This window comes from Peromyscus leucopus, chromosome 4, assembly GCF_004664715.2.
Source record: "Peromyscus leucopus breed LL Stock chromosome 4, UCI_PerLeu_2.1, whole genome shotgun sequence".
Taxonomy (NCBI): domain Eukaryota; kingdom Metazoa; phylum Chordata; class Mammalia; order Rodentia; family Cricetidae; genus Peromyscus; species Peromyscus leucopus.
In genome coordinates, this window is record NC_051066.1 from 103,569,834 (window position 1) to 103,597,570 (window position 27,737).

Genomic DNA, 27,737 nt, shown 5'->3' on the forward strand with positions numbered 1-27,737 from the left:
CAGGGCTGTTATGTGGTTGGGGGGTCACGACTAACGAGGAGCGTCCAACACCCAGGGGCAGATGCACCTGCTTTTGCCTGAAGCCTGTTCCTTCGCCAGGCCTGGAACAGGCCAACCATTGTGGTCCCATGCCAGCTCCCACAGGAGCCTTCATCTGGACCAGCAACCCTCCCCTCGGCTCTGCCATTTACACAGCCAGCAGTGACCCTTTGGAGGAGAGAAGGAAGCATCTGTTCCCTACATTCCCCACACCTCAGGAACCCCATGCACCCCACTTGCTCTCTTTTTTGAAGGGATCGGGAAGGGGACACGGGCCACAGTAGACATGTGGTAGTCAAAGGGTAACTTGTAGGAGTTGGTTCTCCAACCACGTGGGTCCTAGAGAGCAAATTCAAGTCACCAGGCTTGGCAGCAAGCTCCCTTACCCAGTGAGTCACCTTGCCGACCCTCTTGGTCTTGTCGATGCCTCTTCCGCTGGCTTTAGTGCAGGGAAGGCCTCTCACCTCACCCTCGGCCTTAGCTAACCTCCCTCAAGTCTCCACCGGCCCTGACCCCTTGGTACCCTCAACGCAGATGAGGGCTTGGCTGCCTCCACCCTAAATTCCCTATCACCCAGCAGTCAGGACTGGGATCGGTCTCGCTCCCCATCACCCTGCCTCTGTCCTCACCCAGGTCTACAACTTCATGATTGTCTGTGAGGCTGAAGAGTGTGAAGTGCTCCACATGGCGTATCTGAGATACGCAGGGAAGGACTAGCTGCCAGGAGAAACGGCTTTGTTTCCTCCAGCTGGCTGCCAGCCTCCTCGCTCAGTACGTGGCCTGCAGAGGTAAGGAAACGGTTTTGGCCCTTGGACAGTGGGAAGAGCGACACTGTCTATGATCAACCTTGATCAGGACCTCAGGTTGGCCCCAGGGAATTCCGATGGGCACTGGAGTGTCCCCAGCCTTGGGAGATCGCTCTGGGTGGATCTTGCCCACACCCAATCTCTGTGCTGTCCTTTTCTAAACCGAGTACTAAAGGCACGCCTCGCTCTAGACTAATACACAGCGCTTAACTCAGTGAATAAATGTTTGTTCCCTCTGCTCCAGCCCCAGCCACGTGGCCCTCGCTTTGTACCCCCTGAGCTGCCCAGAGTGGCTCACCCGCGACCTCAGATGCCCTAACCCACACGGTGCTTCGTTGGCAGAATCTGCCACAGGGTCCTGTGCTGAGGAACCAGGTGGAGATCTAGCGGAACTCGCAGGGCCCTCAATCTGTCATCCCTCCTGCCACAGGGACATCAAGGACATCTGACTCAAACCTCCCTGGAGTCAGGGCCTCCCTCCCAGGTTCCCACAGGAGATGGAGACCTGCAGAGAATTCAGTAGAATATGTCCAGGGTCAGAACCAGGGGAACTGAATCTAACTCAGATGACCTTGAAGCTTCCAGGTAGTTTCCTGGGGCTTCACTAGGCTCAACCACAGATAACAACTTGACCTCCTCAGTGGCTGTGGTAACAACAGTAACTGCCTGTGTGTGTGTGTGTGTGTGTGTGTGTGTGTGTGTGTGTGTGTGTGTGTGTTCAGCTTCTATATGGAGCAGCTCCAGCCAGGTACCACCCAGCATTTTAAACCAGAAAAACAGGCATCCGCTTTTCTCTACAGTTATTTCTGTTTCTTAACCACCAGCACCCTCATCCCCGATGACCAGTGATTACAGCCATAGCCTCTGAACTACTTCTCTAAACAGTGTCCAAGAGGCTGTGATGAGGTTTCTGGGTGCTAAGCTCGAGGATAATTCCCAGTTAGACACCACTCATTAAAGAGAATGTGTGATGTATGTGCCTTTTCAGTGTTTGAAATGATATGTCTTTAAGCTGCAGGGAGCAAATGGGCCAGTAAAGAACCACAGAACTGGAATGGAGATGTGGTTCATTTGATAGAATGGTTGCTTAAAGCTCATGAAGTCCTGGGTTCAAATCCCAGTATCACTTAAAGCCAGGCATGGTGGGAAAGGGGGGGTTATTTCCATCCTAGGCTGTGTTCTAATTTCAGAAGATGCTGAGCAGAGCTTTAAGTAACATCTGGTTAAAAGCCACGCCCATCAAGAGTGGGGTGCCTGGCAAGTCTTCCACGTTGTAGGGGGTGAAGAGTTGGCACAGACCCACTCTCCAGGACCTCTGAGTTATTTGGTCTCTGTCGGCTGAGTCCTCAGCCACTGCCAGATGGACACAGCACCCTCATGGAAGATGATACCATTCCAGGCCTCCAGTTATTATCTGATAGATTTTCAGATACCAGAGCACCAATATTCAACTGACCCTATAGAAGAGGCAAGCCGAAACTAAGAAAAACAAGGAACACAACAGCCACCAGGAGCAGGTCACCAGGAGCTCCCATCTACACGAAAGACTCAGTTTAAAATAACTTTGCTTAACGTGCTCAGATGTATAACAGATCAGATAAGCAACTCTGACAGAACTGGAAATGATTTTTAATTGCTTTTATTTCATTTGTTTAAATCCCATCAATTATATCTAAAAAAAATTACAGGGTGTCACTTCCTCACCCCCAAGTAACAAGTAACAACCAAAAAACAAACAAACAACAAAACAAAAATCTTCCAACCTCTGGAAAAGCAAAAAAAGAAAAAAGAAAAAACAAAACAAAACAAAAAAACACCAAAAAAACCAACCAACCGAAAAACCTTGTTTGAGACTGTGCTTGAAGGAGTCTTAGCACATCAGTACCACCGTCCTAAGTCCTAGCAGCAAAATTGCTGCTGGTTCAAAGGATGCTTCATAAATATGCTCAGAAACACAGCAGACCACTACAAAGGCCAGACTCTGGCTCTGCCCTCAGCCTCGCTCTCAGCTCCTGAGCAGTACTTGCTCCAAGTCCTGTCAAGGGTTTCCACCCATCACATTTGACTTCCACAACCCTACATACAGGCTCTAAGGAGCCTCTCCACTTTATCAGAAAAAGAAATTGCGGCTTGGGGGACCTATCTCACATGTTGGAGGTGCCCCAGCTAGCAGCATTAGAAGCAGGCTATGAATCACATGATTAGGCAGGCTCTGCTCCCCACACTGAATTGCTGCTGCCCAGTCCCAGGATGCCCTGTAGTCAGAGAGGCCTTGGGATTCTTCCCACAGATGCCCATTAAACACAACTGTGTACTGAACCTCAGCCTTAGAGACCCAGCCTCAGGGACCCAGAACCAAAGCTTAGGGAAGTGAGGACATGGTGATGGAACAGACACTTGTCCATATTGTCTCCCTTTTCTTTGTCCTTTCTGGACCCAGTGTCCAGCACATAGGGACCATGCAGAGACAAGTGAGGGGCGATCCCAGGCCATATGTGCAGGATGGAAAGGGGAGTGCAAAACCCTGTTCTCACCACCGGATCCTTCCTGGGAAAGACAGTGGGGTACCACCCATGTGACCATCTGTGAGGCAAAGGGGGAGCCCCAGCGTGGCCCACATCCCTGGTCCTCTCTAAGGAGCCAGTGCTCAGAGAGAAGACAGGACCAGGGCCAGCTCTGCTATTTCTAACCTGGGACGCAGACAGGACAGTTCAGCCCCCAGACCGGCCTGTCTCACCCCCACTGGGAACAGGAGATCCAGACTAGAGCCTGCAGAAGGCTCAGGGCTCATAACGTCCACCATGACATCTGCTGCCTACTTGGTTAGGTGGCCAGCAAGCAGGGCCTGGGAGCCAGCAAGATGGCAGTGAGAACATGGGAAAGAGGGGCAATGGGGGCGGGGCAGGACTTCCATAGAGAGAGCAAGCAAGAGGCTGGGGGAGGGAGCAGGAAGGAGGTTGGGGCAGGTGGGGGGATCGAACTCAGACAAGGGGAAAGGGACTTGGACAGGAAGCAGGGACGGGGTAAATGGAGGGGCCTGGGTCCCACCTGAGGGCTGGAGAGGAGCTCCCATGGGTGGATAAGAGGCCCTTCCTGTTGCTGGAATACCACAGCAAGGAGGACAAGGGCTAGAGACCCAGAAGGACCCATTGGCTCTGCAGTGCAGTAAGGGCGGAGTATGATTTGGGTCATGAGGAAAATCATGCAGAGGTGGGACCAGGTAAGCTGGAGAAGGGGGGGGGGTCCAAGCCAGCACTGGAAGCCAGCCTGGCTCTGGGAAAGTGATTCCTGAAGTCTTCTGGTCCAGGCTGAGACAAGGAAGCAGGGCAGGAAGCCCCGGGATCATCTTGCCCTGTTATAAACTAAAAAGAAAACCGGTGAAGGTGGTGGGGGAAGGGATGTGTCCCATCCACACTGACCTGTCTGGGTCAGCTTTCCTACCCTCCTTCATGTTGAAAACCCCAGATCTGAGCCCCTCAGCTCAGGCACTGAGGGATTATGGGGGGTAGAACTCACCAGTGGGTCCTACAGCTTCAGGGAGGTGACCCTGGGGATGTGGAACAGCTGTGTCTCCTCAGAGCTGGTGGAACTGTGACATCACAGGAATAAAGTGAGTCCCCAGCACAGACCCTCAGCCCTGACACAGGGACAACTGGAGCTCTGATGTCCCTGCCCCAGGAACCGTCCAGAGGATGATTAGTCCCAAGAAACTATTCCCCAGGTTCAGATGCGGCAGGCTTATGCGGGAACTTTCGGGCCCCAACGCTCCTTAGAGCTGGGCCAGAAGCTCTCTCTGCATGGGAGGGTTCCGGACAGGGTGTGCCCAATGACTGTAAAGAATTCCTGGACATCTGATGCCCACTGGATATCTGATACCCACTGTGGTTCTGGCAGCCCCTTACCTGAGGCGTTTCCGGATGGGGCGGAAGTATTTGGAGGTCTTGACGGCGAAGATGATGCTGGGGATGAGGAAGAAGGTGCACCACCCCAGGCAGAACCAGAAGGCATTCTGGACGGGAGCCATGGAGGTCAGCTCACCAGGCTGGGCAACAGTGCCTTCCCACCAGCCCTGTGCCCGGAGGCTCTGCACTGACTCCACACGCCTGGCCTCATGCCCTCCTACTGCCCCTGTCCACTGGGCTCTGTATCCATGATGGGTTGGGGACACTCACCCAGGGGTCAGCCATCATGTCACATAGGATCACATGACCATTGTCCAGGGCTCCAGAGAGGGGCTGGCAGGTGGCGATGTGCTGGGTCACCTGTGGTGCCAACATGAGACTGGTGTATGTGAAGATAAGGCTAAGAGGCACACAGAGAAGCCCAGAGACACAGCTGGGGTCCACCTCACACTTGAACATAGAGTGCCGGGTGCACACACAGACAGAATGGTCAAGGGCCCACAGGAAGGATAGGACACTGAACTTCCTGTTCAGCGTAGCTCTGGCTCCTTCCATCTACTCACCAGCCCGTATATAAGTCCTACTGTGTCCCTCATTATGGTGTTAAGTTATTGTTCCTGAGGGGCAACGTGTGTACACACACAACACACACACACACACACACACACACACACACACGCCTGCCCTCAAATGCACGTACACATACGTACACAGATACTCAAGGATAAACCAAACCCCTGTGAATCCCAGACTGTTCCTAGAAGCTATGGCCCACATGATGTGCAGGTGGGCTTTGATGGCTGGCCTTAGACAAGCAGCAAAGGGACCTATCCATGGAAAGGCATGGGGCAAGGAGTAGATGGAATATTCTAGAAAGCTATGGCCAACCTAGCCTATGCTTGGGCCTCACAAAGGGGCTAGGGGTAGAAATGGGGGGGGTTAGGATCCATTTTGTGAACAAGAGTGGCAGATGGCAGGTTGGTTTGGGAGTTTGGGTCCAACCCCAAAGGGCTCCACAGCTGGTCCACTGGGGTGGGTATACTTTGCGGCTGGGTGGGGTTCTGAGGCCTCACTTACCTCTTCTCTCACCCAGGCCACATACTGAGAGAAGTAGCCCATTTCCCTAGTCAGGAAACACTCCGAGGCCTACAGGAAAGAGAGAAGCCCAGGGTTGGCAGGGGTCCTGCCTCCTCACTTCCCTCCATGTCTGACGTCACCAGGATGAGCCTGGCTCTCATGGGAGCCACAGTCAGAGATGGGCTGGAGGGGAAGCCTGGGGTAGACAATCCGTGTTTGGCTCGAAGGTGGCACTCTGCCCCCAACTCACATTCCTTATGATGAGGTTGGTCTGGGCAGGCAGCTCTCCTTTTAGACGAGATACATTAGTGAGGACGTCTGAGGTATCCACCTGCAGGAGACAATAGCCCAAATCAGCTATCCATCTGTCCACTCACCCGCCAGTCCATCCATCCATCCTACAATATACCACACATCACCTTAATGGATGAAGGACAGGCTCTAGGGCCCAGAAGCCAAAAAAAGAGGTCCTCAATGATCTGACCCCTTTCCCGTTCCCCCTTCCCCCTCCAATGGGACAAGACGGAACAGAGATCTCAAAGCAGCCATCCATCCTGTTTTCCTCTACTGCCCACCTGTTCTGACCCGGCCTCCCACTCCCATTAGCCACCTGCAGATTTGGGGCAGAGGACGCCAGGGCCCTGACACTGAGGTTGAGCTTGGCCTGTGGAGGAATCAGGGTTATGACAGGCAAGGATTTAGAGGCAGGAAACGGAGAATGTGGCCAGCCCCTCCCTCCTTTCACTGCCCTCTCTTCACCCCTCCTCTCCCTCCTGCCCCAGACTCCCTCCAAACCTACCACGAGACTCTGCTGGGGGACAACCTTCTCCTGGTAGAGGCTGCGGAGCTCTCTGGCCTCCTCCTGTAGTTGCTGCCGCAGTACGGAGTCATTCTGAGGGCAGACGGAAGGGTTAGAACGGCTCCCATCCCAACAGGAAGAGCAGCCCTCCAAGGGAGGTGAAAAGTGCTGGGCTCAGAGAGAAAATCCTTAAGCTCAGATGTTCCCTGTTCTAGGTCTGCCCCGAGCTGATGGATGCTACGAAACGTGCCGCAGGACCATGTAAGCTAAAACTGGGCAATGCTCTCTCGTTTACCCAGAGCCAAGGTGCTGTGGAGTCTGAGATATCTTAAAGGGAACTTCAGAAACTGGAGATGTCTGTAAATACAAGAGTGGCTTCCTGTGTGAAGTGCACGCATTGGGGGGGGGTGTCCCCACTGCATCTGTCCTGGTAGAGCCGAAGGTGGCCCTGCTGTGCAAGGTTAGGCCAGAAACTTCGTCTGATCAGAGACTGGGACAGTCTGCGGATGCACGGACAGAGGCCCAGAGATCCGAAATGGCCTGCCCAAGGCCACACAGCGAGTGGGCAGCAGTGTCTGAATGAGAACTGAAGCTGCAGGCCCCTCAGGTCCAACAGCGGGGTAGAAGGCCTCAGCACCCAAGGCTGGGGCCCTCGGTCTCCAGCCTCCGTCCCCGCCCTCTCTCCAACCCCAGCATTCCAGTCCCTCCCGCCCAGATCTTCTCGATGGCGGTCTGGCTAAAGGGTCTCTGCTCCCTTCTCACTTGAGCCTGGGCCAGTCCTTCCAGCTCCTGCGCCAGCTGCTCCACGTCAGTCTTCACTACAGGCTTCTGGATCTGAGGGAAGACCGGAGACACCAAGAAGGCTGAACTCAGATGTCCCCAGATACCCTCAGCCTCTGAATCCCCAAATGTGTCCTGCATCAACTAAGTTCATTCATTTCCACCCGGCCCCCCCATCTCAGCTTGATTATCTCAGAGAAAGTCTCATGTAGCGTAGGCTCAACCCAAGCTTGCACATCCTCCGCCTTCTACGTCTCAAGTGCTGGGATTCAGGCATGTGTTACCATATCAGGCTTCAGGTAGTACTGGGGATTGAACCCAGGGCTTTGTGCATGCTAGGCAAGCGCTCTATCAACTGAGCCATGTTCCCAGCCCCGGCTAAGTCTATTGTGACGTGAGTCTTGGTGAGTTTGAACTGAAGCTGTTAAGTATTTCAGAGTTTCCAATGAACTAGGAAAAAACAAAACAAAACAAAACAAAACAACAACAAAAAAACCAAGATGTCCTCTAGAGTGATCTGAAGAAAAGCCAGTGTCCAGCTGGAGAGATGGCTCAGCAGTTAAAAGCACTGGTTGCTCTTCCGGACGACCAGAGTTGGGAGTTGGATTTCCAGTTCCCACTTGGTGGCTTACAACCATCTAACACTCCAGTCCCATGGTATCAGCTGCCCTCTTTTGGCCTCCACAGGCACTGCATGCATGTGGTGCACAGACATACAGGTAGGCAAAACACCCACGTAGTGTGAGGAAAAGAATGAAACCCAGTATCACACCACTACCCTCAGCAGCAGTGGGTTCAGGACCATGAACAGCAACACATACTCTTGCTTAAGGGACCTGGGGACATGCCCTAGTTCCTTAACAGGAAGAAGTCCCAGGAGTGGAGAGACTGTGGGGAGCTGGAAAGAGGCAAAACACACAGAGCCTGGCCCTTCTGTTCAGTGCCACATCCTGCTGGGGAAGCAGATGTGCCTGCCCCTCACCGACCTGTACAAGGAAGTCTCTGAAGTGGATTTTCTCCAGCCCGCTGCCCTGCAAAGCCTCCAGGTCCCGGCGGGCAGCGGGGCTCAACAGGTCTAGACTCTTTACATCCAACTTGAAGTTCTGCAGCTCCTGCTGAAGCTTGTGGGTGTACTGGAGGAGAAGACAGGATGAGGCACATTGCTGAGCCTGGTCGCTTGGCTGGGAGCCATCACCTGGTTCTCCAGGTAGACACACCCTCACAGGCTCCCAAGAGACCTCTACTCAGAGTCCCAGCCTGCTTCCAGGGACCATGTGACAACTGGGCTGTGACACAGACTTTCCCTGGCCACCTGATACAAAAACAACTTTCTGGCCCTTCTTCCTCACATCCTCTGTATCAGGTCTTCACAGCACCTCATGCTCTCAAATCCCTTATTCCTGGGCTTGTCGATAACATCAGCTCAATAGTCCTGGGGACTTTGGCTCTTCTGCTGTAAGGCCCCTCATCTGGAGTGGTGCCTGTCCAGTGGTAGGGGAGTTCAGTTTGTAGACTTGTCAGTGAGTGAGTGAATGGGTAAAGGAATGTATGAAGAATGGATGACAGGTCCACATTTCCAGGAAAGACACCCAGAATTTGCCTGTCTTGTGGCCATGACATCCAGTTTCAGTATCAGAGGCAGCCCACTCTACTAGGCAAACTTCCTCCAGGGAGAGGGGTCCCCAACTCACTTAGCAGTGGCATTGCAGGCATCACTGACAGGGATCGGACATGAAGCAGTAGACAGTCTGGCATCCTGGATGGCACATTTTGCCTTTCTGATCTATGCTTATTGGCTTTTTGGTGTCTCTTCTGAGAAATTTTTTCCAAAGTCACCATGCAACCTCAAAAAACTGCCTGGTCCCTCAGAACCAATGGTCCCTCATTGGTGCATGCTCTTCTGTAAGATGGGCCCCTCCTCTCTGGGGCTGGGACCACTTAAGGCTGCGATGGCATCCAGCCACCAGGGCTGGAGATCCCCTGTGCCCAGGCTGCAGAGCCTCCAGCTTTGGGGCCACTGTTAAAGACGCGGGAGGGAAAAGCTACTGCCATTAAGCAGACATCCCTGGCCATGGCTTAAAGTATCGAGTCAGGACTGATCTTGTTTGGTTGTCCCAGCCCTGACTTGGGATGGAGATGAATCCAACAGGTTTCTTAGGAGGATCAAAATGAACTAGTTTAGTGTGGGCAGCAAGGGTGCTAGCTGGGGTGGGGGAGGGGGGAGTGTTTCCTAGGACATGCTTAGAGAAATGGTTCCTCAGGGACCTCTCCCCTCCCCTTTCCTAGGGATGGAGAGAGGGAAAGGGGCATGTTTCATACACCGTTAGGACCACATTCTAAGACGTTCGCCCTTTCCTGGTCCTGAAGCTTTCTGTCGTCAGGACTGACGAGCGCCTCTGTTCTCCACCACTTCCACTCTGCCTTTCCACTCACTCCTGCACCAAAGTCCACTCTAACTCCCTGCACCACTTCTGGCAAACGGGCCACCTGAGTCCCGGGAGGACGGACAGCCTGATACTCAGGGGTCGGGCTGGGGGTGGGCGGATAGAATCTGCCATGGCCAACTACTGGCTCTGAGGTGCAGCCAAGACCCCAGAGCGCTTTCCATCCGTATCGCTCTGGTGGCTCACTCCCGTTTCACTCCCGGCTAGGACATGCCACCCAGGACACACACACCTACTCTTACTGTTAATGTCCTCTCATCCCATAACCTGTGCCGTATTAAGCTTTCCCCGGAGCACATGCTCAGAGGCGTTCATGGCAGCCAGCTACTCACACACCCACTCACAGCCCTGGAATCTTCCATAGATCAAGCCCTGGACAGCCCCCGAGTTGGTTGCTAAGACCTCTGGCTTGAGGTCCCTCGATAAGAGATTTTTTTTTTTGAGTTCAGAGATAATGCCCCAGAAGAACAGAAGAAAGGGATGAACAGGAGGGGCGGGGGAAGGGGGTGCATCTTAACAGCCTTCTAGAACATTCTATCACCTGTTTGATATCCAAGTGCTTATCCAAGTCATAGGAGTCGTTGAGCTGTAGAACATTCCAGAGTACCGCCCCTGCCTTACACTGTCTGGGGAAGGAAGATACACATCAATGAAGAGCCCCCAGGGGTGGCAGGTGGGGCTGGCATCACCCTGAGGGGATACCCACTTCTGCTCCTCCCTCTACTTCCTCACTCCAGCCCCAACCCCAGGCCTCCCACTCACCGGTAGCCTGTTGGATGCTGATGTTCTTCCTCAGGCCAAGAAGGTAGGACAGGTTCATGGATGGGGGCAAGTTCCCCGGGGTGTCTGCAAACTGCAGGTGAGCAGGAAGAAAGTAGCATAGTGAGGTGAAGGGCAGAGCTGCCCTAAAGCTTGATGCCCCCCCCCCCGTTACCCCCTCCAATTCAAGTGACTCCAGGCCCTGACTCCTCATGGGGACTTGGCCGTGAATCTCTGGCAGTGGTGCAAACAGGACTTTCGGAGTTAGGCGAGGGTGTGGGTGCCACCGCCTGGGGTCCTTGATGGGACCCGGGGAGCACCTCAGAGGCTCGGGGCTCATGGGTGTCTCTCTCTCCGCCCCCTCTGTCCCCTGCATCTCGTCCCCCTTCCTCCAGTCCCTCTCTCCTGTTTGCGCCTCTGGCTCCCACTTCCTCCTGACTCAGTTTCTTGGCCCAAGCTCCCGTCAGCTCCCTCGGCGCTGGATCAGGCCCAGGCCCACCTCATACAGCTCTCCGCTCTCCCAGCTCCGGCACACCAGCGTCTGCACATTGCCGCCCACCAGGAAAGTGGCGAAGACGAGGAGGATGAGGGGGGCCGCGAAGAGGAAGCTGAAGGCCACACCTCTGGAAGTGAGAGACATGGCTGAAGGGATGTGGAAGCTGACTGCCCTGGACCAGGCTTGTCCCCACCCACACCCTGGGCCAGCACGGGCCACGAGCTGGCAACAAGGCATGCCTCCTGGGCAAAGAAGGCGAATCCAGCACTCCTGGCAGCTCCTTGGCACCCTCCCCCTCCCCCATCCAATTGCTGGGTCCTGCTGCCCTGGAAGCTGAGAGGAAGGACACCTGTTTGTTCAAAGAGCCATTTCTGGACTTATGGTCTGTGGAAGTGACCTGCTCCACCAGTGTTCAACCTTTCTAAGTCGTCACTGGCATAGCGAGACATGAGTCACCTACATAGATAACATTTCAAACAGACTGCGCGGTCGGGTCCCTTCCGCCAGGGCCCCTGACTTACAGAGCCTCTTTGTGCGTGGGCACAGCCCCATGCCGGGCGTGAGGCTTGGAGAGTGACATGTGCCGTGGATTGCAGTTCCTCACTATTCCCTTTGACCAGGCACCTTGTGTGATAAACAGCCTGGCCAACCGTGCGTGGCAGCCTTGGCCTTAATGGCCATCTAGTTTGAGGATGACAAGCAGATAATGCCTTTGAGGCTGCCTCCTGATGGTGGCTTTGGGACTGCCTAGACGCTGAGTTAGGGATTCTGGAGCTGTGTTTGGGCTTGCTGGGCACGCTATAGTTACAACGGCTGTGGCTGTCCCTGCATCAGCCCAACCTCCCCTTAGACAGGGGAGGACACCGAGGCCCAGGGAGATCGTTGCTTTATCCAGAGTCACCCAAGGAGTGGGGACCAGGTCAGCACCGAGGTTCATTCCCCTGACTTGCCAGACTCCACTGTACTGGGAGTGGGGGTGGGGGGGACGGAGTCTGGCAATCCAGCCGTGAGAGCCCCTCCCCCTCCCCGTCCCCTTCTTACGCCATGAGGAAGCGGGCTCCAGCCTCGCCTCTGCTTTCTGAGTGGCTGGGGTCCTCCCTGGCGAACAACCCCCAGATGCCTAGGCTGAGGCCCAGCAGGTTACAGACCACGACAAGCAGGATGGCAGAGCACAGCACGCATCCCAAAATCCACCTGCCACAGAGAGAGGGTGGGGCTTACTGAGAAGGCAGGCAGGGGCACCAGAGGGTCGGCACCAGAGGGCCGGCCGGCCCGGGACTTAGGCTTCTAGGCCCCAGACTGGGTCTTTAGGAGTAGGGGGGCGCAAACATTTCCTGAGGTCTCAGAGCTTTTACAGGGTCCCCAGGCTCAGGTACACAGCCAGGTGGGACATGGAAGCCATAGGAGTTAGGGTTCTTGGCTTAAAAGAAGGCAGCGGTATTGTCGGAAGGCCGGAAGTGGACAGGGATGGGATGGAGGCTCAGCACGCACTCACCTGTACTTCTCGTATCGTTGGACCTCCTTTAAGTAGGGGCGGCTGCGCTGTTCCAGCCCCTCCAGTGCCTGGCTCCAGCGCGAAGCTGCCTCTGAACCTGGGAATCCTCGGGCCAGCATCCTCACACCTTCAGGCTGCTCAGCCAGTGCCTTTTTCAGATCTGCCCAGAGCTACAGGGTCTCAGAGGATGCAGAGGGCACCCAGGAGCCGGGGCCAAACCTCTGGGGCCCGCAGAGAGCCCGGCAGGCAGAGAAGAAGACAGCCGTCCCCACCACTCTGCCCAGCTCCTCCCTCAGCAGGCCTCCCTGGAAGGGGTATGGTGGGGGAAGCATGCCAGGAAGGCAGCCAGGCCCCTGAGCTGGGCCTCACCTTTGAGCGCATCGGCCATCTCCACTGCAACCAGGAGCGGGAGACTATTGAAGGTGGCGTTCTCCTGCGGGACCAAGCAAGGCTGTGGCTATTGCTCGTCACCTGGGATTCCACCTTGGGGTCTCCAAGTTAGAGGCCCAGAGGGAGGGTGCTGCTATTCGATGCTCCCAGCCAAGGAAGTGATCCTTTTGTTCCTGCAAACATGGCTTCTCCCGCCTAACTCAGCTCTTCCACACTCTTCCACACGTGTCACTTATGAACCCTCACACCCCTTCTACTCAGTCACCTCCTAGACAGCGGTGGCTTTCACCCTCTCGCCGGTCCCCACCCACCCCATCCTGACAACCAGCTCTGCTCCTTCAGTCCAGCTCCAACCTTCCATCTCCTTTAGTTCTGGCTTCCTTCTTCCCAGCCTCCCAGCATAGCTGACTCACTGATTCCCCAACTCCAGGCCCTGGGTCACAGGCTCTTCTGACTCACATGGCACCACCCCCACCGTGGCTGTCTCCACCCAGAGAGCAGGTCTGCCTTTCGGGGTGCAGTCAAAGCACCTGCTCCCTTGTGGCCTGAAGACCCCATCCCTGATGGGAGGAGCCCAGCTCCTCTTTCTGAGCTGCAGACCTGCCTCTTCCATCTGACTGCAGTGGGGACAGGGGGGGGGGGGCACCATGAGTCTTTAGCCCAGGCAGCTGCAGGGTGAGGGTGGACTCACGTCCTGGATTTAGCTGGGTTCTTGTTTGTTGTTTGATTGATTGATTGATTTTTCGAAACAGAGTTTCTCTGTACAGCTCTGGCTGTCCTGGAACTCACCCTGTAGACCAGGCTGGCCTCGAACTCAGAGATCCACCTGCCTCTCCTTCCTGAGTGCTGGGATTAAAGGCGTGGGCCACCACCACCGCCTGGCTTAACCAGGTTCTTGTTCCAGAGAGTGAGACTGATGCTCTTCCCTTGTCAGTTCCCAGGCAGGTGGAGCAAAAGACCAGGTGACCAGGACAGGGCTTACCTCCTGGACCATGCTGGAGAAGTTGGCCTCTGGGACACCCTTCAGGCGATGCAGGACATCATCCACAGGGGGCACCTGAAATGGAGGGTGTCTATGATAGGAGAAGGATCCCTATGGGAGGAAGGAGGTGCCTCTGCACTAATATCCTCATATGTAAAATGGGGACCGCAGAGTGCCCCCCCATCACCCTGAGGGGCAGAGAGAGCCTAAGAAGCTAATATACATGAAGCTCGGGGCTACGTGTGTGGCCCATGGAGAGCTTTGGCTCCCTCTAAGAGCAAAGGGTCATTAACCCTGGGTGCTCTGGGGAGGAAGGCACAGCCTAAGGAAGGTGTTCCCTGAAAGTTGGCCTCACGAGAGCCACTAAGATGCCAGAGGATTCCAAAGGCGCAGGCTAGACCAGCCCTTCCAAGTCCCGGTAGGCTTGTTCAGTGCCTGCACCTGGCTGAAGTCAGCATCCAGCTGCAGAGCGCTGGCCCGGCTCAGGGCCCCCTGGCAGTGCCCGTGGCACCAGCCTTCCTGCAGCAGGGTGAGCAGGCGTTCCCGGTGAGCTTGCACAGGTGGTTCCAGGTGCTGCTGACCCTCCTGCAGCTCCGCTGAGGTGGCGTTCAGGGCTCGGAGGTGGTCTATGGAAACCTGCAGGGCTAAGAGAGTCGCATGTAGCCTGAGGGTCTCCTCCCCATTTCCTGGCGCCCTCAGCACCCCAGCAAAAAAGAGACACCATATTATTCCCTCCTCCTGGCTAGAGGGGCATAAACTATCTATAGCCACAGTGGAAACTGCCGCTGGGCACATGAGGCCAGGAAGTAGGCAGGGATGCCACACACAGGATCCCAGCATAATGGGAAGAAAGGACTTGGGTGGGGCTGGGGTAGTACGCGAAACCCAGGGGTGGGGGATGGGAGAACTGGCTCCTGGAGGACACCTGCCGGACCCACCCACATCCAGGGCACTGGTCCAACTCACCCTGGCCCAGGCTGTGCACTGATGCCAGCCCCGGGTACACTGCGCTCTTGAGCTGGTTATGAATTATGTTCCCAAGTTTCTCACCGGCACCTGGACAACACAGGACAGTTGACAGGGATGCCCCCCCAACCCCCAGGCGCTGAGGACATCCCCGTTGCCTTCCACGAGCCCTGGGCTCTGCAGGGTGGTGTGGGTGGTTGGCTGCTGCATGGGGGAGACCCCTTTTGGTGACGTGGTATCCTGGTGAAGTCCAGGTTAAGGGAGCTGAGAGGGTTCCCCAAGGCAGGCCAGGACTGAGGGACCTGGAGCTGGCCAGCTGTAACCCTCACCTTCCAGCTCCTTTGAGACTCGCTCCTGGGGCACAGAGAACTGCTCAGCCACGGCCTGAAGCTCCTAGGCAAACATGGGGGGTTGTGGGGGGCAGGGGTAAGCCATCTTTCCTGTCCTTCAGCAGCCCCATCCTTCAGTTAGGTATTTCAGGGACTTTCCATCGGGTGGCAGTGCACACAGGAAGGAACACCCTCTCTGCTTTGCAGGTCTATGGGACCCAGAGATGCGGTTCTCTGGGTCTGTCTCGAAGCCGGGTACTCACACACAGATGAAGGAATTGGGTAGTACTTACTTCGGGAACATCAGACACCAGGCCTCTCAGGCTGAGCAGGGTCTCAGGGACAGCCTCCACACTGGGGCCTGTCTGGCCGTGTGTGTACTGGTTTGTAGCAAAAGCACAGACCATACCAATCCTGAGGGCCGGAGGCAAGGAGAAAAGGGTTTGCGGGGTGCCCAGGAGCACAGGGCCGCCAGCCCGTCCTGCCCCCCGACCTAGGCGGCCTCTCACAGGAGCATGAGGGTCGTCAAGAGCAGGAAGGACATGAGAGTGCCACGCTCACAGGCCATGGCCTTGTGCTCCGTCTTCACTCTGCCCCCACAGCGCCGGCGGCATCGGCAGCAACAGAAGCAGAGCCCGGTGGTGGGCACCAACAGGAGGTAGAGGCCGGCAATCACAGCACACACCACGTAGCCTGCCTCATACCGAACCACCTGGGCAAGGCAGCGAGGCATGAGGGGGGGGGTGGGGGGGCAGCCCTGCCTTTCCTCTACTCCAGGGCAAGACAGAGGTGGAGAGAAAGCCTGTGTGCCTCTGCTTGTATCCTGGTGAACCCCCGGGGCAGGATGCAGGAGGCCAGTGGTGTCCCTGCTCATTGCCGTGGTACAGATGAGGCAATCCAGGTCTAGGGGCCATGGGGATCACTGCAAACCCCACCACCACGAATAAAAGGAAGACGCGGGGCTTGAACCCAGGAAGGAAAAGGATGGCAAACCCTCAGCAGGGTGGGCTGAACTGAGCGGGTGGGGCCCTTCTGCTCACCCTTAACCCCCTCCTCCCCCAGCACCTGCGGCTCAGACCTCACCTCATCCCTCTTCACGGAGGATGGATCATTCAGCAGGGCCTTTATCAACTCTAGGGAAAGGAAGCAAGCTGAGGGTTTGGGGACCGCCACCGCCTTGCCCCTGTGTCTAGACGCTCTATCGCCAGGCTAAGGGAGGTTCTTAGAAGGCAGTGTCATGTGGCTGTGACACCTTGCCAGGCCTCATCACGCCGCAGGAGAGGCAGCTGGTAGAGAAGGCCTGCAAGCAGACCTTCTGGACCCTTCTGGTAGGCCCTGCAGCTGGCCTGGTAGTCCGTCCCCTGCTCCTGCCTCTTGTGGCCCCCCTGACCCGGCACCATGACCCTGGGACAATGAGCCAGATTTAACATTATGTTCTCGCACCTAGCCCCGGCTCAAGGTCAAACAAGAAGGCTCCGGCGCTGCTCGTGGAATCCCAGAACATACGGAAGAAGAAGGCGGCGGTGCGGTGCCAGAAACCTCACCCCGTCAAGTGCTTGTTGACAGGGGATGTGCACAGATGCTAGCTGGGGGCCCAGGGCCTGCAGAGGTCCGCCGGGGGAGGGGACACTCACCCGACGGGAAGGGGTTGAGCTGAACTACCGAGAGGAATCGTCTCACGGTGCCATAGAGGGAGTCCAGGGGCCCCGGTGCGCGGACACGAGGGGTCAGCCATCGCGTCCTGGCTACCGGATGGAATGCCAGATGCTCTGCCCGCGCCAAGGACCCGCAGTCGGCTGCTACAGCTCCGGGCAGGCTCAGGGCCAGGCCCAGGCCCAGGCCCAGCAAGGGTACCACGAGGCCGGGCGAGCGCGTCATGAGTTCGGGACGGGTGGGCAGCACAGGTTCGGGCGGCGGACAGCGCGGGCCAGCACCGGGCAGGCCGTGCATCCTTCTGCAGCCTTCTTCCCTCGGTCCCCGTGGCTCCACAAACCGGCCCGACAGGTTTGGGCTCTGGAGCTACCAGGTCGCCCGCCGGGAGCGTAGGAAGGGCAGGGGCGGAGGCCGGATAGGGGGCTGGGCCAGGCCCAGCCGCCCTTGGCGATCTCAGTGAAGCCTGTGCCTCTCTCCCCTCCCCACATGCTGGGCAAGGACAGCCTGGAACCTGTCCAGGGGTACCCCAGAGTCTCTGGATTATCTAAGGTAGCCCAATTTCAAACAGTTTTCCACACTCAAACCCCAGCAGCCCAACCTAAGGGCAGGTTAAACATGGCCACTGAATGAAACCCTTAGGACCCCAAAGTAGGGGTCTTAAGACCAGAGCCACAAAACAGGAACTAGCCTGGCTCCTTCCTCCTGCTTCCTCTGGAGCCTGTTTTGACTCCAGGAGTGACCTCTGCCAGGCCAATCTGGAGCAGGCACTGTCCTTAGGGAGAGAAGAGGGTTGCCCTTTGGTCTAGCCATGCCCATTGGTCATCAGCGACAAGAACTGATAGAAGCTATGCTCGTAGATGTGTCTCCGAGGGTCTGTGATTTGTGAAGGATTGAACACTCAGGACTCTGTAACTAAGCAGGTGATGGAGAAATGCTCCTGATGGATGGAGGATACTTCTAGCCGCATTCTTCATGCCACCAGAAACAACCTGGAAGACTGAGGAACTGGGGAGAGAAACACCCTCCAGAACACACTGGGCAGTCATCACAGTGAACTGAAAATGCCCCTTTGGTCTGGATAGACCCTCATGCATTAATAAGCACAAACAGTTATCACAGAACAGTCTGTGGTGTGAAGACACACACAACAATGATCTTTCCAGTAGAATCATGGGCAATGTATATATAAAATATACATGTTAGATAATATACACACATAAATATATTTAACTAACTTTAAAAGTTACTCGATCTCTCTCTGTGCACGAGAGCAGGAGTGCCATGGTATGTGAGTGTGAAGGTCAGGGGACAGTTTTACCAAGCCACCTCGCGGAGAGGCAAGGTTTCTCACAGTTTCTGCAATTATGCTTTCTCTGGGCTAGAGCGCCTTAGGGCTTCTGGGTAGTTCTGTCTCACCCTCCCATCTTAGGAGTGTTGGGATTGCAGATTCTTGCACCACATCTGGCTTTCAATTGTTTTATTATGTTTATTTGTTTTCTCTCTCTCTCTCTCTCTCTCTCTGTGTGTGTGTGTGTGTGTGTGTGTATGGTAGTTAAAGGACAACTCGCAGAAGTTGGTTCTTTCCTTCCATTGTTTGAGTCCTGGGGATCAAACCCAGGTCATCAGGGTTGGCACACCACTGGTGGAACATTACCCTCTCCGGGTTGTAAGAGCTAGTTAGAAACAAGCCTAAGCTATCAGCTGAGCTTTCATAATTAATAATGAGTCTCTGTGTCATTATTGGGGAGCTGATGGTCCATTGAAAAATCTGTCTACATATGGCAAAAAAGGGAAACTCCTGAAAGTTAAGGCTGGGGTAGGGTTTTTTTTTTTTTTTTTTTCTTTCCAGGAAAATAAAAGCATCCAACTAAGGAATCTGAAGACCACTGGATAAATGAGACATCTGAAGAAGGATGAATCATCCAGAGAAAATGCCTTAAGAAAAAGAGTAAATTGGCCTAGTGGTATAGCACACTTCCAATGGGATAAAATCTCATAAATCTTACCAAATGTTTGTTTATAATGTTCTCTACAGACATGTAAGGCAAATAGTCTTCTTGTAGTCCCAATTCAATTAAAAATTAAAGCTGGATTTGGAGTTGGAGCATGGCTCTCTCCTCTAAATCCATGCTTGTTAAAGGAAAATCCAAAATCTTGTCTCATGTCAGAAGAGCCACCTGGTATGGGACAGAAGAAAAACCAAAATTAGGGACTATTCTATTGCTACTAATCTCATAATCCTCTAGCTTTTTTTGACTCTTTAAAACTTTTCTTAAGGTATCAATGTTATCTTAAAATTTATAAGATTAAGATATGTATATATATTTAAACTTTATGTTGTAATAGTAATGACCATACAGAATAATAACTAATTCTATATTTAGGCTTCATTTAGCTTCCTGTATGTGATTTCAGGCTTGTGTCTGAAGCAGGTACTAGGAATTAAGCCTGTGTGTCCTGGGTGTATTTAATAGATTACTCTCTCTCTCTCTCTCTCTCTCTCTCTCTCTCTCTCTCTCTTCTCTCTCTCTTTAGATTACTGTCTTTTAACCTCTCTGAGATATGTTGTAGATGACATTTAAAACATTCAAGTTTTAACCATGAACATTCCTAACAGCTACCTTTGAAGTCTCCAAAAAGATGATGGGCCCCACAATGATAATTCCATCTGGGTTGTGATAATGCCACTAAGCTGACAAACACCATCCAAAGATCAGCTCTGGACTACAAGCTGCTCAGGAAGATTTCAAGGCAGTTAGCTAAGATGGTCCAGCTTCATAGACTACTCCATCCAGGACTTCAGATCAGCCTTGTATTATCTCATCACACCAAGACTAGACAACAATTAGCTCCCCCAGGACTTGACTGTTACCTTAATTTTTTTCAGGGTCCCCTAAAGATGCTGTCACCCCCAGACAACAGGAAGTAATTTTAAGAACATTATGTCCACATTCCCAAGAGGTGGGGTGAGTGGTTTTTGGTCATTGGATGGATGTTTGTCACTACTTAGGGAGTTGGTCACAAGTTGTTATTGGTCATGGTCAGGGAGGATACTAAGCAAAGGAAGTTAGATTCAGGGATCTCATTCTGAAAAGAAAAGGGGGAATATAGAAAGGATAAAAGGGTAGATTATTGTATCTACTTTCAAACTAAAAGAGCAACTACTAGTCTCAAATAATTTACATTACTATGGATTTTTGTATATTGATACAAATTTAAGGTTATTTTTGTTATACCGTATATATGTTTCTATTCTTGTTTAAGGTATTGTACCTATGCAGCTCATACAAAATGTAATGAAAAGTTTTAGTCCTTGAAAGCTATCTAGAATAATAAAGAAATACAGGGCTGGGTGGTGGTGGTGCATGCCTTCAATCCCAGCACTCGGGAGGCAGAGCCAGGCAGATCTCTGTGAGTTCAAGGCCAGCCTGGTCTACAGAGCGAGATCCAGGACAGGCACCAAAACTACACAGAGAAACCCTGTCTTGAAAAACAAACAAACAAACAAACATAAATAAATAAATAAATAATGAATGAATGAATAAATACAGGTTAGTAGTTAGTAATCTATAACAATCAAACTTATAGTCATGTTAGGTATGTTTTCAAGGTCACACAAGGATATATTTTAGATAGGTGATCTTCAAACACTTCAAAGACCTACAGAATATGGCATTTAAAATGTTTTAGTAACCTAAGGTTTTTCATGACAGTGAAACAAGTTTGCTCTTGGCAGCACAAATTTACTTCAAAAAAGGATGATGGGCATTGAAGAACCTCCATATGAGTTTGCTTTCTTTGTGGCAAAAGCTAGCCACTGGGCAAAAAAACTGCCCTTGCCTTGACTGCTAATGCATGCTATCCAAGCTAGACAAGCAGGACCCACACAAAGAAATGACTACTGAACTTTGACAAGACAAGGTAGGACAAAATTCCTACCTTCAAAATTCCTGCTTTACAGAAAAATCTGTCAGATATTCTAGGCCTATCCGTCAAAGATGGATGCCCCAATGTTACAGAAGAACCTTGGGTGACTGTCCAAGCAGCCAGCTGTTTCTATCATTTCTATAGTTTTGGAAGTTGTTTGCTCTGCACTTCCTGTTTACTCAAATAATACTTTATCCTTCTTGGGTCTCTGATGGATATTGAGGACTAGATAATTATAGTTTTACAGTTTTCCTTGTTACCAAATTTAGAAAAGAAACTTACATAAGAGATTGTAACGTTTATAGGTTGAGAGACAGAAAAGCTTAAATTGTTTATCTAAAAAATGTTTTGAGGTCTAAAGAAGTAGTGTTAAGATGGTAATACAAATTATAATAAAAATGGCTTAGCTACAAAACTTTAATTCATCAAGATAAGATAGAAAATACAGTATTTTCACTGGATATGCCAAAAACAAATAGACAGGACATTGTAAATGTAATTCTTACATGATAATTGTTCTTGTATATAGTTTCATTTGTTAAAGTTAATACCTTTCCTTTCTAGTTAGACAATACCTGATAATTTTTCTTATTGTATATAGTTTTACTATGTTAGAGTTAAAACCTTTCCTTTTTATTTAGACAAAAAGGGAGAAACATTGTGGAATAGTCTTTTTGTACCCTGTGAAGATGTGTCACTCTGATTGGTTTAATAAAAAGCTGAACAGCCAACAGTGAGGTAGGATTTCAGGGCAGAGAGGACTCTGGGAAGAAGAACCTAGAGAAACCAGGAGATGCAGAGCAAGCAGGATGGGCAATATGGAGAGGAGGTAATAAAGCCATGAGGCAAAAAGTAAATGGATTGAAATAGGTTAATTTAAGTTATAAGAGCTAGTTAGAAACAAGCCTATGCTATTGGCTGAGCTTTCATAATTAATAACATGTCTCCATGTTATTATTGGAGAGCCAATGGTCCCGATGAAAAATCTGCCTACAGTCACCCCCACAGTTCTCAGATTGGGGGACAATAGTGCACAGACATGGAAGAAATGGTACACTTAATAATGGGGTGCAGACTGAAAAGGGACCTCATTAAAGGTGATTCAGAGATGAAGATCAAGGCTGTGGTGAGGAGTGGGTTGTGGTACCCCAGTACCCAGGCAGTGTACCGGACCAACATGTCCCCTGGAGCCGAGCCCTGGTGTATGGAGGAGACACCTGACTAATTTGGTCCCCGACTGTGCTGAAAATCAAAATGTAGGCTGCTCCCACCCAGCTAGCCTACTGTCCTCCCTGCTCCTTTCTCCCTCGCCCTAGGTTCCGGCTGTTAGAGTGATTTCAGAGCTATCACAATCTCACTCTAGCCCCATACCAACAGGATGGAAACAGCTTTTCACCAAACCTAATATAATCCACTACTGGGCAAACAGAAACTGCTACTGAAGATTTCAAAAAGAGGTGTGTGTGTGTGTGTGTGTGTGTGTGTGTGTGTGTGTGTGTGTATACACTGATTTGGATGAATTAGTGATGTAGGAGTCTGTGCCCAAGCTCTGGGGTTGTGGGGAAGAGCAGGGAAGACTGAACTCTTTGAGGACTTGCTAAACAAGCAGATCTTTTTCTACCCACTCACTCTCTCTCTCTCTCTCTCTCTTCTCTCTCTCTCCTTAATTATCATAATTAAGACAATCACTGCCTGCCACCATTGTTTTCATAAATGTCTGTAATAAAAATGCAGCACTTTGAAGGTGAGATTTCCCCAGGAAAAACAAAACATACAGGCCTCTTCCTCGACCTGGGGGCAGGAAGGCTGCTAAAGATAAGGCACTTATTTGGCAGGTGGAGAAATTGAGGCAGGGAAGGGACTTTCCTGAGTCAGTCTCCGGATCAGGAGCCAATGCCACAACCAAGCCAGATCTTCGTGGGACAATCTGTCGTCAGGCTGACTTAGCCCTACCTCCTCCACCCAGCATGCATGGATGGGACAGTTGGGGTGCACGTGTCAAGGGCATGAGGTTCTGAGCATTTAAGGCAGTCTATGGCTGGGAAAAACATCTAGTACAAAGCCCATTCTATTTTATTATTTTATTTTTGTTTTTTTGAGACAGGGTTTCTCTGTGTAGCCCTGGCTGTCCTGGAACTCGATTTGTAGACCAGGCTGGCCTTGAACTCAGAGATTCACCTGCCTCTGCCTCCCGAGTGCTGGGATTAAAAGTGCGCACAACCACCGCCCAGCTACAGCCCGTTTTAAAAGACTTGTTGTTGTTTTTTGAGAGAGGGTCTCACTATGTAGCCCTGGCAGGCCAGAAACCCTCTATGTAGACCACACTGGCCTTGAACTCAGAGAGATTTATCTACTTCTGCCTCCCAAGTGCAGGTTAGAGGTATATGCCGTCACACCTGCCTAAGATTTATTTTTATTATTTTTAATTATATGTGTGTGGGGGGGTATAAGCACATGAGTAGACCACAGAGGCATCAGATCCTCTGGAGCTGGAGTTACAGGTGGTTGTGAGTCACCTGGTATGGTGCTAGGAGCTGAACTCAGGTCCTCTGCAAGAGCAGAACATGCTATTAACTGAGGAGCCATCTCTCTATCTCCCTAATTTTTAAAGATAACATTTATTTGGGGGGGGCAATGTAAACACATGCGGAGGTCAAAAGACAAATTTGGGAGTTGGTTCTCTTCTACCATGTGGATCCTAGGGATCAAACTCAGGTCATCCAGGTTGGTGGCAAGTACCTTTACCTGCTGAGCCTCCTTTATAAAGAAGTGTTGAATGTTTCATATAATTTGCTAAATACTGAAAGTGGAAAACACAGGATGGCTGTATGGGTACCCTTACACATTGTCTTAGCATTAAAAACTTCTGCCAAACCATTTTGGAATGAAGGACTGTCTTATCTTTGTATAGAATGTGAACTGGGAACAGATGGAAAGGTCAGCTGGTGGTGCATGTCTACACAGGCGATTCCAGCACATGGGAGGCTGAGGTAGAAGGATGGTACATTAGAGGGTAGCCTGGGATACACTCTGGTGGGGGGCGGGGAGCTGGACATAGACATACACCTGTGTCATTTCGGCTACCAGGAGGAGGATCACCTGAGCCCAGGAGTTTGAGACCATCCTGGGTATAATAGTAAGATCCCTTCAAAACAAACAAACGTAATTTAAAAATAAATAAATCAAACAACTGGGCAAGCCCCAGACTAAAGTTCTGTATGAAAGAGAGAGCCTGTGAGGAAGAGGCCAAGTTTGGGGGATGGGGGTGGGAGTGAGAGGTGGTGGGGGGTGGGGGGGTGGGAGGGGTGGAGCAGGCATGGAGGAGGCTCTTCCATAAGCAGCTATCCCTGGGGATAAGCAGCTATCCCCGGGAATGTCTTCATATTGCCATCAGGCAGTAAGGAGAAAGAGGCCCGAAGAGAGGCCACTGGGTTCAGGAACATGCTTTAGAGTCCCTGCCAGTGACTACAGACTGGGCGTGGCTTCAGTGCAGCTACTGAGCATGTGCTGGAAGGTGTTGGATATGCAGGGGCCATAGCAGCTTAGAGTGGCCAGAGTAGGCAGCCAGGGCCCAGGCAGGTAGAGATGGCTGGGCTTCAGTTACTCATGGCGGGGTAAGCTTCTAGAAGCAGCAACTGAATATTAAACAGATCTCTCAGATGACTGTGGAGGCCTCAGGCCAGCTAAACCTTCAGTTGTTCAGCACAAGCTCTCTGGGTAGGCTCTGTACTCTCTGCATGGCCACGCGAGCCCCTAGGATATGAAAGTCGGGCACCATGTTCTAAAAACCATGTCAGAGGGGAGAACAGCACCTTCTGGCCTGAGCAAGATCTCCTCAGGGCTGTTGGCCTGGGAACACATCCTTCTGGTCACTCAGAGCCTCCTCTGCTGCCTCTGTTCTCAGTCATGAGAGGGCTTGGCTCATTATCAGGGCTTAGGCCACATTTTATACCGATGTCAGGCCCTCCTCCTCTCATGGCACTGCCGCCACGGCCTCTGTGGAAGAAGACAGAAATGGAAGTCCGTTTTGTAGAGTCTTGAAGTTGAGGGGCCATATGCTGTCCAGTAGCACTCCAGGAGCTCCTCTGTGAACCCAAGAGAGATAATGAATACCTGTTGGAGATGAGCCACTGGGCCCATTCCAACTTTGTCTTAGCTAATTTGGGGTTGCCATTACAAATTACCTGAAGCTGAATAATTTATAAAGAAAAGAGGTTTACTCCACTTACAGTTCTGGAAGTCCATGAGCCTGGTGCTAGCATCTGCCTGGCTCTAGTAAGGGCCTCTCAACAGCTGGCACCACAATGGCGGAAGCTTATGCATAAGAGATCTCACGGAGAGATAGGAAATGAGAGACTCGAGAGATACTAGGCATTCTTTTATAAAAATCTGCTCTTGAAAGAACTAACTCCATGAGATCAGCCTTAATTCATCCAAGGATGTCAATGCTTGAATCTGAAATGTAACCGACTGACTTGTGCTTTAAACCTGAGAAACATGCTGTAGCATGAATCTTAAAAGTTCTTATTAATAAAATCAAACCCGAGGCCAGTTATTGGGGTGAATACTGGAAGGTCAGAGAGACGGAACAAGCCACAGCTGTCTCACCTCGCCGGATCCTCAGCTGGTCTTGTCTCCTCAGACTGGAGGCCTCTGAGTCCTCATCCGGAACTGCTGCTCGAAAGCCTGAAGCTTAACCAGGCAAATGCTTCTAGTTTCTGGTCCTCACGTCTTATATACCTTTCTGCTTTCTACCACCACTCCCTAGGATTAAAGGCTGGCTTTCTGGGATTAAAGGTGTGAGTCACCATGCCTGGCTGTTTCCAATGTGGCCTTGAACTCACAGAGATCCAGATGGATTTCTGCCTCTGGAATGCTAGGATTAAAGGCGTGTGCTATCACTGCCTAACTAGTGGCTTTTCTGTTCTCTGACCCCAGATAAATTTATTAAGGTACACAATATTTTGGGGAACATGATACCACCACAACATGCTTCTCAGGTGATGCTATTTTGAGAGGTTGCGGAACCTCTGAGGTAGGGCCTAGCTGGTGGGATGTCGATGCCTGGTTCCTATCCTGCTTCCTGGTCCATCACATTGTGAACAGCCTTCACCACATGCTCACCCACCATGAGTGGAGCTGCCCTGCCGTGATGGGCTGAAACCCTCTGAAACTGAGCTGAAGGAGCGCTCATCAAACATAGTGCCATGGAAGGTCTGCGATGTCAGCCATCACTCTACAGCTGTGACGCTCTCTGATGATGGCCTGACCTACAGAGCTGGCTTTCTCCCAAGTGTTGGACCTCACGTGTGGGTTGACTTTATGTCTTCAGCAGAGACACATTTCCAGAGGATACTGTGAGCTGAGACTGTGTAAAGCTGGACCTTCCTGCTCAGGGAGAAGTCATCCAAGTCAAGTGGCCTGAAGGTGAATTCTGGGGCCAAGTGTCTTGGATCATTTGTTGTGTGACTGTACCAGCCTGAGTCTAAAGATGGATCCCAGGGAGCAATAAAGAGAGGAGACACGTACACTTTAGAGGAGTTGACCAAGAAGGTACAGGCAGGCACAGCCTCTGACATGTGATCTGAAGACACCTTTTATGGGGCAGACACGATCCAAGGGGAGAGGAAGAGGCAAAGTGCTGAGCTCCAGGCTCAGAAAAGTGCACGGATGACCCTGGGTGTCATACTTTCTCAAAGTTCTTTCCAGAAGTGTTGGAGGAGACAGTGGTTGACACACTACAGTCACAGCGCAGCTTAGACCAGAAGAGGAAAAACAAAGGACCAGCCTGGGGTTATGCCCGTGTTTTTCCTGGGTTGGGGTATCTGAGTGTGCCTTTGACAGTGGTCATAGACCAGGCTTCCAGAGGTGGTGACCAAACAAAGGGAACAGACTTGTTGGTTGCCTCTCTCATGTGGTCATCCTTCAGCCATTTGTTTGATCCTGAAGCTTTTTGTGAAGTGAAGAGAAACAATGAACGAACTATTAGAAAAAGCTACCGTCAGGAAAGCAGTGGGTCTCGATGGTTCAGGTCCCTCCACAGGGGACATGCATGGTGACTTCCCTCCCCAGTCTCTGTCATGGGAACCTTGTCACCCATGAGGAAGGGTAATAATTTATACATGTTCACAGTCAGGCAAGGACTCTCACCCATATTTCAGTGGAAGTTTTTTATAGAGCATTTAAAACCACAGAAGGCATGTACGGTAATTGGATTTACTTATGTGTTATCTTTATTCCCTTATACAGAGCTTTTACATTTCTTGGTATTCTTAATAACTTTGATTGTGTCTGATGAGAATTTAGATGGCTTTTGTAAGATGGAAGTTTTGGCTCTTGAAGAGGAATTCTTATGAAGTCTATGGGAATTTTATATATTTAAAGAGGAAAAACCTGGCTGACATTTTGAATACTTCATAATTACTGTTCTGAATAGATATTTATAAAAACCTATATTTCTTTCATTATGTGTTTATAAAATTAGAATTTGAATAAATAAACTTTAATGTGAAGTTTTGAACTAATGTAACATAATTTTTTTCTTTGCAAAAACAGCCTGGAAATGTGCCAGTATATAAAAATTTTAATATCCATTTTCTCTTTTATTTTATTTTTTAAAGATTTATTTATTTGTTATGTATACAGTGTTCCACCTGCATGTATGCATGCAGCCAGAAGAGGACACCAGACCTCACTATAGATGGTTGTGAGCTATCATGTGGATGCTGGGAATTGAACTCAGGACCTCTGGAAGAGAAGCCAGTGCTCTTAACCTTTGAGCCATCTCTCCAGACCCCCATTTTCTCATTTTAAAGAAGTTATTTCTGTGTAGTGGTCACAATGATGCTAAAGGAAGGGTGGTGGTCCCAGTGACTGAGTCACTTCCCTGTGGG

At 51.5% G+C, this 27,737-nt stretch overlaps 1 protein-coding gene across 1 annotated transcript; it reads right to left on the reverse strand.

The window, feature by feature from the left end:
• Positions 1-2,458: 2,458 nt before the first annotated feature.
• Positions 2,459-17,271, reverse strand: Prom2 (prominin 2). Its single transcript, XM_028892738.2, has 24 exons — positions 16,899-17,271; positions 16,348-16,397; positions 15,774-15,976; positions 15,558-15,678; positions 15,265-15,328; positions 14,936-15,025; positions 14,411-14,613; positions 13,970-14,044; positions 12,967-13,030; positions 12,598-12,757; positions 12,144-12,296; positions 11,106-11,229; positions 10,606-10,700; positions 10,389-10,473; positions 8,390-8,536; positions 7,386-7,457; positions 6,624-6,716; positions 6,435-6,488; positions 6,075-6,155; positions 5,825-5,893; positions 5,018-5,107; positions 4,748-4,854; positions 4,362-4,434; positions 2,459-4,207 (listed from the first exon to the last, which is right to left on the reverse strand). Exons 1-23 carry the CDS (start codon positions 17,212-17,214, stop codon positions 4,371-4,373), a joined length of 2,580 nt encoding a protein of 859 aa, XP_028748571.1. The 5' UTR covers positions 17,215-17,271; the 3' UTR covers positions 2,459-4,207; positions 4,362-4,370.
• Positions 17,272-27,737: the final 10,466 nt, after the last annotated feature.

What these genes read in the sequence shown, in the direction of transcription:
- Prom2 (XM_028892738.2), bottom strand. Translation starts at nt 17,214, where the DNA reads ATGCACGGCCTGCCCGGTGCTGGCCCGCGCTGTCCGCCGCCCGAACCT. An exon ending in GGAGCCCGCTTCCTCATGGC is followed by an intron (nt 11,230 to 12,143) that starts GTAAGAAGGGGA and finishes TCTCACTTCCAG; the next exon opens with AGGTGTGGCCTTCAGCTTCC. An exon ending in AGCACTTGGATATCAAACAG is followed by an intron (nt 8,537 to 10,388) that starts GTGATAGAATGT and finishes CTTCTCCTCCAG; the next exon opens with TACACCCACAAGCTTCAGCA.